Source organism: Phoca vitulina, unplaced genomic scaffold (genome assembly GCF_004348235.1).
Source record: "Phoca vitulina isolate PV1807 unplaced genomic scaffold, GSC_HSeal_1.0 scaffold17, whole genome shotgun sequence".
NCBI lineage: Eukaryota > Metazoa > Chordata > Mammalia > Carnivora > Phocidae > Phoca > Phoca vitulina.
In genome coordinates this window covers 855554-867767 of record NW_022589720.1, presented here as the reverse complement: position 1 = coordinate 867767, position 12214 = coordinate 855554, and the positions used below count along the sequence as shown (strand labels likewise).

At 63.7% G+C, this 12214-nt stretch overlaps 1 protein-coding gene across 3 annotated transcripts in view; it reads left to right on the top strand.

Annotated features, from left to right (window-relative positions):
* CLPTM1L (CLPTM1 like) overlaps window positions 1-11078 on the top strand; it is a 15803-nt gene extending 4725 nt beyond the window's left edge. For all 3 annotated transcript variants that reach the window (XM_032415347.1, XM_032415346.1, XM_032415345.1), the window contains exons 5-17: window positions 628-706; window positions 2817-2934; window positions 3150-3244; window positions 4070-4154; window positions 5241-5344; window positions 6269-6334; window positions 7195-7245; window positions 7824-7906; window positions 8488-8522; window positions 9140-9195; window positions 9279-9323; window positions 10031-10146; window positions 10613-11078. In XM_032415347.1, the coding sequence (XP_032271238.1) occupies window positions 628-706; window positions 2817-2934; window positions 3150-3244; window positions 4070-4154; window positions 5241-5344; window positions 6269-6334; window positions 7195-7245; window positions 7824-7906; window positions 8488-8522; window positions 9140-9195; window positions 9279-9323; window positions 10031-10146; window positions 10613-10697 (1018 nt within the window). In that variant the 3' untranslated portion in view covers window positions 10698-11078. The remainder of the gene's footprint in view (window positions 1-627; window positions 707-2816; window positions 2935-3149; window positions 3245-4069; window positions 4155-5240; window positions 5345-6268; window positions 6335-7194; window positions 7246-7823; window positions 7907-8487; window positions 8523-9139; window positions 9196-9278; window positions 9324-10030; window positions 10147-10612) is intronic.
* The last annotated feature ends 1136 nt before the right edge of the window (window positions 11079-12214 follow it).

The following is a 12214-nucleotide window of genomic DNA, read 5'->3' as shown; positions in this document are numbered from 1 at the left end:
CAGTTAAGCGTCTGCCTTCGGCTCAGGTCATGATCCCAGGGTCCTGGGATCGAGCCCCGCATCGGGCTCCCTGCTCAGTGGGAAGCCTGCTTCTCCCTCTCCCTTTCCCCCTGCTTGTGTTCCCTCTCTCTCTGTCTCTCTCTTTGTCAAATACATTTAAAAAAAAAAAATCTTTAAAAATAAATAAAATTAAAATTTCATTCTTGAGTATGCAAAACAGTCGCATAATTAGACGCTTAAAAGGTACAGAAGAGTCATGAAAAGCCCCCCTGGCCCCTGCCTCCCCCAAGGTACAGACAGCGGGTGGGTTTTTATTTCCATTTTGACTCTGCATCCCTGGACCATCCGTGTCCAGGCATAGATGGGCTCATCACTCTCTGATGGCCTGGATGGTATTCCACACCGTGGCCACTGGGGTTTCCCTCCCATGGCTGTGACTTCAGGGAAGGGCGGCTGGTTAGACCCCTCTGCTTCCGTGGGGAAGGTGTGTCCTGGGATCGTGTGACCAGAGGCACGCGGAGCGCTGGGTGGGATTTCTCTGAGGTACATCCAGCGTCTCCGCTGGGTCTGGTTCGTGTAATGGTGAAAGCATTCACGGTGACTTTGAAAACTGCTTGGCTCCCCCAGGATCCAGCTAGGGAAGACTGTGCACTACCTCCCCATCCTGTTCATTGACCAGCTCAGCAATCGGGTAAAGGACCTCATGGTAAGCATCCCTCCCTCTGGACTGCCGTGGCGCCGCAAGGACTTACCCGTGTGCTTCTGACTTGGCAAGGGGGTGCTCTGGGTTTGCCTCTGACTCCTTCCCCGAGCCCCTGTGCCCTCCCTTGGTGAAAGGATCTGGGAAGGTTCTGTATGGCTGGTACACAGAGCTCGTGGGAGAGCCAAGTGTGGTTCAGAACAGCTCATGAACGTTCCGTTGAACCCTAGTTGTTTGGCTCGAAGGTGCAGAATGGCTCAGGGTGGGTCCTGAGCAAAATGTTCCCTTTAGGGCTGGCCCCACGCGGTGTCACTGTCCCCTTGGAGCCTATAGGCCTCCCCCCAGGGCCAGGGCTGAGCGTGGAAGCAGAAGGGAACTCACACCCTGCCCTCCAGGGTGGATCGGAGGGTCCGTGAAACGCAGCTGACTTTGGGGCAATAATGACAACAAGATGGTTACCGGGGAGGGTCACTTATCTTGCAGCAGGCACCGAGCCTGTGGAGGTGTGTCTCCACGGTCTGTGTCATGGGGGTTGTTGAGGGTCACGGGTGACGTCTCTGGCCTCACTGGGCACAGCTGGACTGACCGCCCTGCCCTGTGGCTCCTGGGCATGTCCGCGGCATTTGTGGACATTTACCAAGCGGGGGGCCGTGCTCCTCATCCGTACATGAGAGCTGGGGCACAGAGAGCTCGGGTGCTTGTGGGGTGTACGGCAGTGAGCGGGAAAAGAGGTGCCTGACATGGGGCTCCGCCTGCCCCAGCTCGGCCACCTCCTGCTGCCAAGGAGCTCGGAAGTGACGTCACTGCACTGTTGACCCTAACACGTGGGGCGCCGCGCTTTCCTTGGGCGGCCGACCGCATGCGCGGGGCCCCTGGGCCAGAGCGGCAGTCGCTGGCCCCCCGGCGTCTCCTGGAGCATGCTGCGGCGCTCTGTGCAGACCTGGGCCACGCCAGCTCCGCCGAAGCGCACGGGCAGTGCTCCGTGGCCCCAGAGCTGCCGTGGTCCCTGCTGCTGAGGGCCTGGTGCTGCTCTGACAGGTGTGAGGGCAGCGGCGGGAGAGGCTGCAGGGCACCTGCGCTGTCCCCATTGTCCTGTGGGCTTAGGAGCCTCACGGGACGTGGTGCTGCCCCTCAGACACGAAAACACGCACACACCACCAGTGCTGCTTGCGTCATCTTCTCGTGACGTTACTGCTTTGTCTCAGAGCTGTTTTCTGGCAAGAACGCCATCTTTGGGGAATAGCCCGCTCGCTGGGGCTTGGACAGCGGCACCTCTGGGGGTGGGCCTGGCCTGCGCCCACCTGCTCTCATGCCAGTGCCCGGGGCCTGGTGTCTGGTCAGTCCTGGCGCACTCTGGTTGCTGGGCTGCTGACGTACATGCTCACCGCCGACGGTTTGCTGAGCGAGCGAGGGTCGGAATCAGCCCCGTGTTCATGTGATGTGCTGGCACGTGGCGCTCACAGACTCACCGGGCCCCCAGAGGGGTGGGGAGTCAGTGCCCTGCGTGCCGGGGGCCTCCCCCCACGGCACTGCAGCCCGGGCACCTCCAGACCCTGGGACCGCACTCTCCTGCCAGGCGCGGCCTCCGCCCACTCCCACAGCTCCTTGCACCTGCACACACCTAGCTCAAGTGTCCCATCTTCCTGAGGCTTTCTCTTGTCCCCGGATGGGCAGGCGTGCCCAGCCCTGCACCCCACGCTTCAGTCTCTCTGGAGAGGTGTGAGGCTCCGCCAGGCCCACGCTCAGCCCACCTGCAAGAGCAGGTCCCTGGGCATCTTGATGCCACTCATGTCGAGGTGGCGGGGCAGAGGGACGAGCAGGCACGGGTTCTGAGACACACACAAGGTTTGGGTGGCTGAGAGGACAAGGCTCGTCACTCAGAGAAGCTTTGAGCACTTCATGAGGAGGCCCCAGGAGGAGGGAGGCCAGAGGGGAGGTAGGAACCACCGGGCCAGGGAGCAGACTGTCACTCCGTGGGGCCCGGCTGTGAAGCGTGAGCCTCCGCTTGTGCAGAACAGGATGCGCCGTGGCGTGTGTGCCGTGGCCGCGTGCGTGGCCAGGTGGGCGGGCTCCGGTTCTCGGAAGGGCACATTCTCCCTGCCGTTCTCCCTGCCAGGTCATAAAGCGCTCCACCACCGAGCTGCCCCTCACCGTGTCCTACGACAAGATCTCGCTGGGGAGGCTGCGCTTCTGGATCCACGTGCAGGACGCTGTATACTCCCTGCAGCAGTTCGGTGAGGGCGGCAGTGGACCGGGACCGGGGGACGGGCGTGACCTTCTGCTCCCGGTCCTCAGAGTGGCCCCTGCCCCTCCTGGTGTGCTGCTTTAACCCAGTTCCCGTCAGAGCGCGGGGCGCCGGCTGTGCGTGCCGGGCACCGAGCTTGTCCACTGTGCGGCGGTGGGTGCTGCTGACCTCGCTCACCCTGCGTTGTGGTTCCTCTTCCCTCAGGATTTTCAGAGAAAGACGCCGATGAAGTCAAAGGCATTTTTGTTGACACCAACTTGTATTTCTTAGCGTTGACCTTCTTTGTCGCAGCATTTCACGTGAGTGGTCGCTGGGCTGGTGGCTCTGCGGGCACCCTCCGTCCGCAGCCGGGGGTCTGCATGGCCTGGCGGACCTGAGGCTTTGAGGTTGTCCTGCCCCAGTTGTCCTTTCTCCCAGTTCAGGAGAGGGGGTCTGGACCTGGGTCCCTGACCCCCTGAAGGACTTGGGGTTTTACCTGCTGGTCTGGGAGGCCGTTTTGGAAAGAAATCCAGAATCTGAGGTTCATGGAGAACTTTACAATACAAGTGTTTCTCTGTGTAATTCTAGCACGGTGATTTTAATACTAGAAAACCAGTTCTTGCATAGAATCCCTTTTTGCACAAAGAGTCTCACACCTGGGGAGGAAAGCTGACCCCCACGCAGCCGCAGTGCTGGTTTTGAGGTCAGGCTGGGAAGGGGCAGACAAGGTAGGCTGCAGGGCAGGCGTGGGAGCCCTACTGCAGCCCATCCTGATTGCCCAGCTGCAACTTTGCAGAACTGAGCCACGGAACAGTGGTTTTTATCAGAAGGTCCGCATCTGCGAGTGAGCCCGTGTGCTTCTGAGGCAGACACGGCGCACCCTTGCGCTCCGGCTGAGAGCCGGCGGGACCTGGTGAGGGCAGTATGTGGACGTCCCTGCGGGCATGCGGCCCACGATTGCTGTCAGACGCCCTGCGGTTCTGGCATGGTCACAGATGGGACACGAGGCCGTGGGCTGCTGTGGTGCCTGGCGACGTCTGGCTGTGTCCTTGGGACCCGAGTCCGGTGCACACCTGCAGTCACTCGGTGAGGAGCAGCTGTAGGAACCACGCGAGGTGCAAATTGCTGTGCTCTTTCCTTTGCAGCTTTTGTTTGATTTCTTGGCATTTAAAAACGACATCAGTTTCTGGAAAAAGAAGAAGAGCATGATTGGAATGTCCACTAAAGCAGGTAGATGCTCTCAGGGGTTTTGGGTATTCCCAGGGCGTACACTACGGTTGATAGACAGGTGTTTAAGGTTCATTTCGGAACTTGAAGTCTAGGGTCATCTCTGACAGCTGCCGGCTGGGGAGCCTGCTCGTATGGGAGGGGCGCCTTTGGATCTTGCGTGCTAACAAGTTGGGGAGGGGCCGTCTCTAGATCCCAGAGAATGTCAGGTAGGCCTGTGACCTCAGAGGACAGAAGGCGATGGAGGCTGCATGCCAGGGCCCGCCTTGGCGTTGACAGACACCGGATCTTGGTGCATGTTGGTGCATCTCAGACAAAGGGAGCAGTTCTTTTTCTCCCACAGCAATGACATGCCCAGGGGTGGTCTAGGCCACTAGGGTGGCCCCACATCGTCCGTGTCTCAGATTCTTCTGTTCTCTGGTGTCCTCAGAGTGGACAAGGGCCCCCACTGAGTCCTGCCCCCTCCTCTGGCCCTTCCCGGGGAGCGGAGGGCAGGCAGGAGATGCTGTGGGTCCCCAGGGCCGTGCCCACGGAGGCCGCCAGCGCCCCGCCCCCCCCCAGCTGGCGCCTGGCAGATGGCTCTGCTCCTTTGGTGGGAAGCACTGAGGAAGCAGCAGGGCCGCATCAGTGAGCTGCCCTGTCTCATAAAGTAGGGTCTTAAAAGGAGAAAGTATAGCTCTCGAGAGAGAGACTGGTTTATTGCGGAATTGGTGCAGAAATAGGAAAGGGTGATGGGAGTCCCAGGAAGCGAGTCCTAATCCCTGCCCAGAACCCGTCTTGGGGTGCTCTCGGCATGCTAGTGTGTTTGCGAGTACACCGCGTGCGCGTTTCTGTACCTGAGGGGACCTTGCGTTCCACCTGCAGGGCGTTTGCACAGCCGCCCGCCCCGCTCCGGGTTAGTGGACGGAGGGGGTGAATCACACGAGGCCTCACGTCTGCACGTGGGGGTTGTACGCACGTGTGAGGCGTCGGGGGGATGTGAGGGCGCGTGCGCGGGGGCCGACAGGCGGGGCTGGGGGTGCGTGGGGTGTGAGTGGGGCAGGGCCAGCCCCCCAGCACAGCACCCTGCCACCCCCGCCCCGTCCCCAGTGCTCTGGCGCTGCTTCAGCACAGTGGTCGTCTTCCTGTTCCTGCTGGACGAGCAGACGAGCCTGCTGGTGCTGGTCCCTGCGGGCATCGGCGCCGCCATCGAGGTGAGTTGGGCGGCAGCCCTTGGCCCTGCACTCAGCACCGCGCCGAGTCTGACACGGGGCGGGCCGCCGAGGCTACAGAGAGCATCCGCCGTCACAGCCGCCTGCGGGATGTATTTAACCCGCTGGACGCAGAGCCGCCCGGCTTGGGCTGTGCTCGCTGCTGCAGGGAGCCACGTGGGGGACGTGGCGTCCAGGAGCGTGGCGCCCTGTGGCAGCCCTGGCTGTGTGGGGCTCAGGAGAGGGATCCTTTGGGGTGGGCAGCTTGGGGCCAGAGGCCATGAGGACGGCGGTGGGGCTGGGACACAGGGTCAGCGGAGGGGGTGGTGGGCCAGGACGTCCTCCTCTGGCCTCCGGTGCTGCCCTGTCCCAGCCTCAGCCACGGCTGTGGTCCTGTGCCCCTGCCCGTGGGTGCTGGCCCACACGGTGGTCAGGTTGGAGACGGCGCTTGGTCTGCCCGTCAGGGAGCATGGGCAGGGACCCTCCCGTAGCCACCTGTCACCGTGCGGAAACCCAGCTCAAAAGTGGCTGTGCCGTGCTGGTCCCACCTCAGCGAGGTGGTGAGAAGGGTTGGGTCCCCCGGAGACTGGAAATGGCAGGACTCAGGGCAGAGGCTTGGGGCCTCCCAGTGCTGACCAGGAGGAAGGTGCCGGTAAAGCAGGAAGCAGGCGGGGTGGGCTGGGAAGGGGGCTTGGCCTGGAGGAGGACAGCCGGGCTGAGTGCCAGTTCCCTGGGTGCAGAGAGGAGGGGCAGTGTCCACATGGGCAGACAGGCTCGCTGGTCGGGCACTCAGGCCGTGAGGCGCGGTCGGGCTGGGCTGGAGGGGCTGAGCGGGCAGACGCTGTGGCCCGTCCCCTTCCAGTGGTGAGTTCTGGGGACTCCTTGGTCCCCGAGCTTAAATGTCTGTTTCTCTTTTTTTGCCGTCAGCTGTGGAAAGTGAAAAAGGCCTTGAAGATGACCATTCTTTGGAGAGGCCTGAGACCCGAGTTCCAGGTGGGGGTTTCTGTGTTGTGACTGCGCCCCTCCCCCTCGGCAGCCCACCTTCTACCCCTGCGCCCCGGTCCGCCCACGTGACTGTTCCAGAGCGTCTCCTATGTGTCTCCCAGCTGCGCTCTGGTTGGATGCCACACTCGGGCCAGTGATCCTTCGGCCGCGTGGCTGATCTCCGGCCCAGAGCAGGCCCCCAGCAGACGAGGAGGTGGGAGCACGCGGGTGGAGGCTGGGGCCGCCGCAGCTCTGCAGTTCCCTTGGTGGGGCCGGCGTCAGATTGCCGGCAGCAGCCAGTGCTGGACCCACATGGGCTTCCCGTCGGGGACGGAGCGCGGGCTGTGCTGACGGCCCGACGGGGGCTGGGGGTGGTGTCAGTTTGAGGTTTGTAGTTGGGCGCTCAGCTTTTGCTGCCGTGATGGACCCGTTCCAGGAGAACCTCGGGGCTCACGGCACCCCGGCTTTCCAGGTTCTCAACCGTCGAGGACGGGAAACTAAGCAGCAGGACGCAGTTTGTCCTGTTCTGTAGCCCCTCAGTGACTCCACCGTCACTGATCTGAGAGCCGCGCGGGGCACGCCGGGGAAGCGCCGTCGCTCTAGGAGCTGACCGCATAGAGGCTAGGAGGGGCACCCGGCGAGGGGACGTGCTCGCGGGTGTGCTTCTGCCGCACGCGGCACTCGCTCTGGCCCGTGGGGACCTCTCTGGGTCCCTGGGTGGCTCTGAGGGGGCAGGGAGCGATTTGACTGGAGACTGGAGCCCCGGGGTCGGCACCCGGGGTGCGCCTCACGCAACTGCGGCCGGCTGTCCCTCTGCGGCTCGGGCCGGAGTCAGGTGACTGACAGGGCTCTGTTGGATTTTGTGACAGTTCGGCACCTACAGCAAGTCCGAGAGGAAGACAGAGGAGTACGACGCTCAGGTAGGCAGCAGGGGGTGGTTGGGGGCGCGCTGGCGCCCGAGGGCAACGCACCTGCCGCTTCGGCTTCCTGACCTGGGGAAGGAGGCTCTGGGGCTTCCCCGCGTCCTGGGCCTTGCAGGGGACCTTTGCCAAGCTGTCCCAGGTGGTCCATGTGGGTGCTGGGGCGGCACATTCTGTCGTGAGACTGGTGACCCCTGCGGGGGACGCGCCGTGCCCTGAGGCCGGCGGCGCTGCCGCGGGCACAGCTGAAGCTGTCACCTGGCTGTGACGTGCCTCCTGCGCGGGGACCGTGCCACACTCTGCTTCGCTGGTGCCTGTTTGGGCCCAGGCGGTACGGGCGTCACAGAAAAGCTCCAGTGAGCGCAGCGGCGGGCCCTTCATTGGTCTGCCGTAGGCCGGTGGGCTGAAAGCGTCCGCGTCCCGTCCGGCCTCGCTCCTGGTGGTGTGCGTCCTCTGGGCGCCCGCTGTCCCAGCACCGTGCACGCCCGCTTCCCTGGAGTCGTGGCTCGTTTGCCCTTTTTGCTTGTCTTCCCCCGTTGCACGTGGGTTCCTCACAGGGGCTGCCTGTTCCCTGGCAGGCCATGAAGTACCTGTCCTACCTGCTCTATCCTCTATGCATCGGGGGCGCCGTCTACTCCCTGCTGAACATCAAGTACAAGAGGTAGGGTGCTGCCCAGCCCCACTACTGCTCATCCGCCTGGGGACGCCCCTCGGCCTCTGTCCCGGGCCACCGCTGTGCCTCGTGCCCCTGCAGCGTGGATGGGGAGGGGGGCCTCACCTGGCGGCACCTCAGGACCAAGGACACAGCCTGCAGTGAGGGCGCCGAGGCTGTCATGCGGTGCCCCACCCCCCCCCAGGCCTTCTCCCAAAGCAGCAGGTACAGAGCCACGGGCGTCCACGGCCCTGGGGTCTGGGACGAGGGCGGATGTGTCTGGACAAGGGGAAGCTGGCTAAGGCAGCGCGGCCCCTGAGTGCGGACGTGACCCTGAGAGCTGGACCCCAGCGCGGGTCTTCATGCTGCCGGCCGCTCTGACGGAGAACCCTGCCAGGGCAGGTCTCGCCGCGACCTGGTGCTTGCGTCCCGGGGGGGAGGACTATCTGCGCAGGTCCCCTGACCGGCACCTGCTAGTGCCCAGGTGTTTGTGACGTGGTTTCCATGACCGTGCTGCTAGCCAACGCGACAGGCACAGAGGGACGGGGGACGCGGGACTTGGCGCGCTGACGCTGGTCTTTCCCTTCCAGCTGGTATTCTTGGCTCATCAACAGCTTCGTCAACGGTGAGTCGTGGGCTTCGGTCCCACCAACAGCATTTCCACAGCTTCCTCGTGGCTCCTGCACGGGGCCCCATTGGTTTGAGGTTGTGCGGGCAGGGCCTTTGCTGCAGCCCGTGCTCCGTTTGGGGGCCCCCAGATGCCTGGTTTGTCTGCGGGAACCCCACTCAGGCTGCCCCGGCCACAGAGTCCTGAGCTGTGCGTTCTCTGCTCACGGAAACAGCTCAGGGCGGCAGGAAACAACACTGTCTACTACGCTTCCTGAGGGCAGGCCCCAGCAGCAGGCCCCAGAGCGCAGCGCGCCGCCAGGCCCATGAGCCCTGTGCACGGGCCGGGTCCACGTTCTGGCAGGGGTGGGTGGGTCGTCTGGCCACTAGGCTGGCCCTGACCGGCCTGGGCTCTCTGCGCAGAGCCCCGTGACAGGCTCCCGCCCGCTGCTCCCACCAGGTGTGATTCCCAGGGGCTGCCGCAGTGCGTGGGCAGGGCCTGAAGCAGGCTGCAGGGCGTGGCGGGAGGGGGCAGCCAGCAGACTGCCCGTAGGTGGGGACGGACGCTGGGCCGCGGGGCATCAGCTCTCCTGCCCAGACACCGCGGCTGTCCCAGCCTGCTCTCTGTCTCCCCAGGGGTGTATGCGTTCGGCTTCCTCTTCATGCTGCCCCAGCTCTTTGTGAACTACAAGGTGAGACCGCGGCCCGTCCACGCACTCACCCGTGGTTTCTGCGTGGCTGGCCGCTGATCTGCCGCATCTTTCCTGTCCCCCAGATGAAGTCGGTGGCGCACCTGCCCTGGAAGGCCTTTACCTATAAGGTTAGTGCCCGGCCTGGCGCCTCCTCAGGGCTCACACGCCCATCGGGTGGCACTTCGTGGGGGCCGGGGGGGCGTGTCCTTTGAGCCGCGTGTACCATGGTGGTGACTTAAGGACAGTGGACTGTCCTACCGGCTGAAGGCGTTTTCTTGAATTAAAAGCCACGTTCCTCTTGGTGACACACATCAGAGCGCAGACCACCACCTGCCCCCAGGGCCCGTGTCCACAGATGCCGTCCGGCTGCCGTGAGGGTGGTCCCCGCGTGGCGCATCCCACACGGGTGGAGCTTGGGACTGTGGGGCCTCCGTGCTTGTTGAGCAGCCTGGACCGGGCCTCAGTAGCATTGTGCGGTTTTCAGGGGAGACGGTATGTGCTGTGCTGTTCGTTTTCTGAGGAGCGGGGACGCCGCCGCGTTCTTGGCCCGTATTTTCAGGGCAGCCCCTGCTGGTCTTCGCAGTCTGCGGAGACCCGGGCGTGCGCTGCAAGGTGGGCGCCCCGGGGCAGCAGGGCCAGCTCCCCGGGCATCCAGTGTGCTCCTGCACTTGCTCGTTCTCTGCCCTTCTGGTGTCGCTGGGACACCTGCGGTCACTCGTCATGTCTGCTGAGCGATCTGCCAGTGACGAGGGGGAACGGGGCCCGTGCGCGGGGCGGGTGTCTTCAGGAGAGCCCGACGGCCCGTGCCCCTACCTTCCCCTGTCCCGCCTGGCAGGCCTTCAACACCTTCATCGATGATGTCTTTGCCTTCATCATCACCATGCCCACCTCTCACCGGCTGGCGTGCTTCAGGGACGACGTGGTGTTCCTGGTGTACCTTTACCAGCGATGGTGAGTGCGGCGGACGCCCGTGCTGCTCATCCCATGGGGAGGGAGGTGGTGTGCGTGCGGGAAAGACCATCCTTCTCTCCCAGTTGAGATGAGTTGGTCTGTGTGCAGCTGTGTGGGGCCGGCCGGCCCGCGTCTCCCCGCAGTGTGACACCATTCCTCACCGGCAGGGTCTGGCTGAGCCGGAGGGAGTCCCCGCCCCAGGGCTGTGGGCCTGGCAGGGCAGGGCCGGGTCTCCTGGGGGCGGTGCCCCCACCCGCCTCTGCTTCTGCTCAGCTGCCCTGGGCCTCTGATCTGCCTCGGGCACAGAGCTCCGTCCTGATCATAAAAACACACACACAACAACAGGCGGGCACGAGAGGATCCCTGAATCCCTGCCCCGCGGCAGCGTGGGGTCGCTGGGTCCTCACTGCCAGGAGCCGAGCCCCTTCCCAGATGGCAGAGCCTGAGGGCGCTCCTGTCCTTGCAGGCTTTATCCCGTGGATAAGAGCAGGGTGAACGAGTTCGGGGAGTCCTATGAGGAGAAGCCCCCGCGGAAGGCCCACGCAGACTGAGTCGCCGCCCAGGCCACGTGGGGTTGGCCGCTGCACGGCAGAGCTGGGTTGTTGGCTGAGTATTTGGGCTGCTTCTGGTCGAGATCCCTGGACGTTACCTCGTCTGCGTTGCCAAAACCTGAACGTGTCCCGTCACCTCCCGAGTCCCTTTGTGCTGTGGTTGAGAAGGGCCCCAGCGGGCAGACAGCCGCCCGCGCACCAGGCTTTGACCGTGGGCAGCGCGCGCCGTGAGCGCTCCAGCGGCTCTTTAAATCCATTCCTTAGAGACTGGGATCAAATGGCTTTTTTCCTTTTTGTTTAAAATTTGACTATTTTAAAAGCTTAATGTACGTATGTTTCTATTTTAAAATAAATTTCTCTGGCTGTAATGTTTTCTTGGCCTGGTATGACATGGAAGGTGTCTTAGCGGCTTCACTTTTCCCGTTTCTGGAAATGCATGCGTGATGCGGGTTCGTTCGTGTGCTTATTGAAGCAGCAAATTTAAAGGCCGCCTCCAAGCTCTCAAATCACAAGCTTCCTAAATATCTGGTATTGAATTTGTCACATGGCCACCACTGGTCCGACAGATGGTGTTTTTTCAGAAGTGCCCCAGGTCAGGGCCGAGATGAGCAGAGTGGTGGGACGGGGCGGGAGGCAAGGGCAGGCGCTTGCTCCATGCGGCTGCACTCGACACTGCGCTCTCACGGTGTGCAAACACGCAGGTACCGCCGAGGTGTGGGGCTGGTCCCCAGCATCTGCCCTGGAGCCGGCTTTGAATTCTGACTTTCACTGCAGACTCGGGCCCCGCGGTGTCCACATTGGCCGTGCTGGGCTCCTCCCAGGATAGAAGGTGGGTCCGCTTGCTCTCTGCAGGAGGCCCAGGCTCAGGGAGCACATGTGCCTCCCACCTGTCCCCACTCACACAGGCCACACACGCTGTCACGGTGGTCCGTTCACGGCGGAAACCACACGTGTGTGCCTCTCAGCCCGCGGCTTCCGGCCCGGGTGTGTGAGCCGCACGCGGTGAGCTGAAGGGGAAAGACTGGTTCAGGTGACCCTCCTTCGGTTCCAGCGTGCGGACGCGTCAGGAGCCCCGAAGGGTGCTGCCCTGCGGACTACCCGCCCGCCAGACCCACAGGACGTCCGCAGGGTGCGGGCACCTCTGCTCAGCTCGGCCTGGGGGCCACAGCACTGCGGGCGCCAGCTGCACTCTGAGTGAGGACGTCGGGGCGTCCAGCATGTGCGGTGCCCAGGGTGGGCCCGGGGGGTGAGCGGCGGGGGCCCTGCAGGTCCCAGGACAGCACCACGGAGCAGCTTACGACACAAACGCTTCTCGTCCTCCTCTGGTCTCCAGCTTCCGTGTGGGCAGGCAGGTCCCTCAGAGGCTCCGGGCCAGAGCCCTGGCCTCTCCCGGCCTCCGGAGGGGCGGCATCCTTGGCCCGGGGCCCCTGCCTGCACAACCGCCTCTCCCGCCTCTCCCATCCGCCCTCACTCTGCACTCTGGCCTCCTGCGCCTCTCAGGAGGGCCCCTGGGGGGT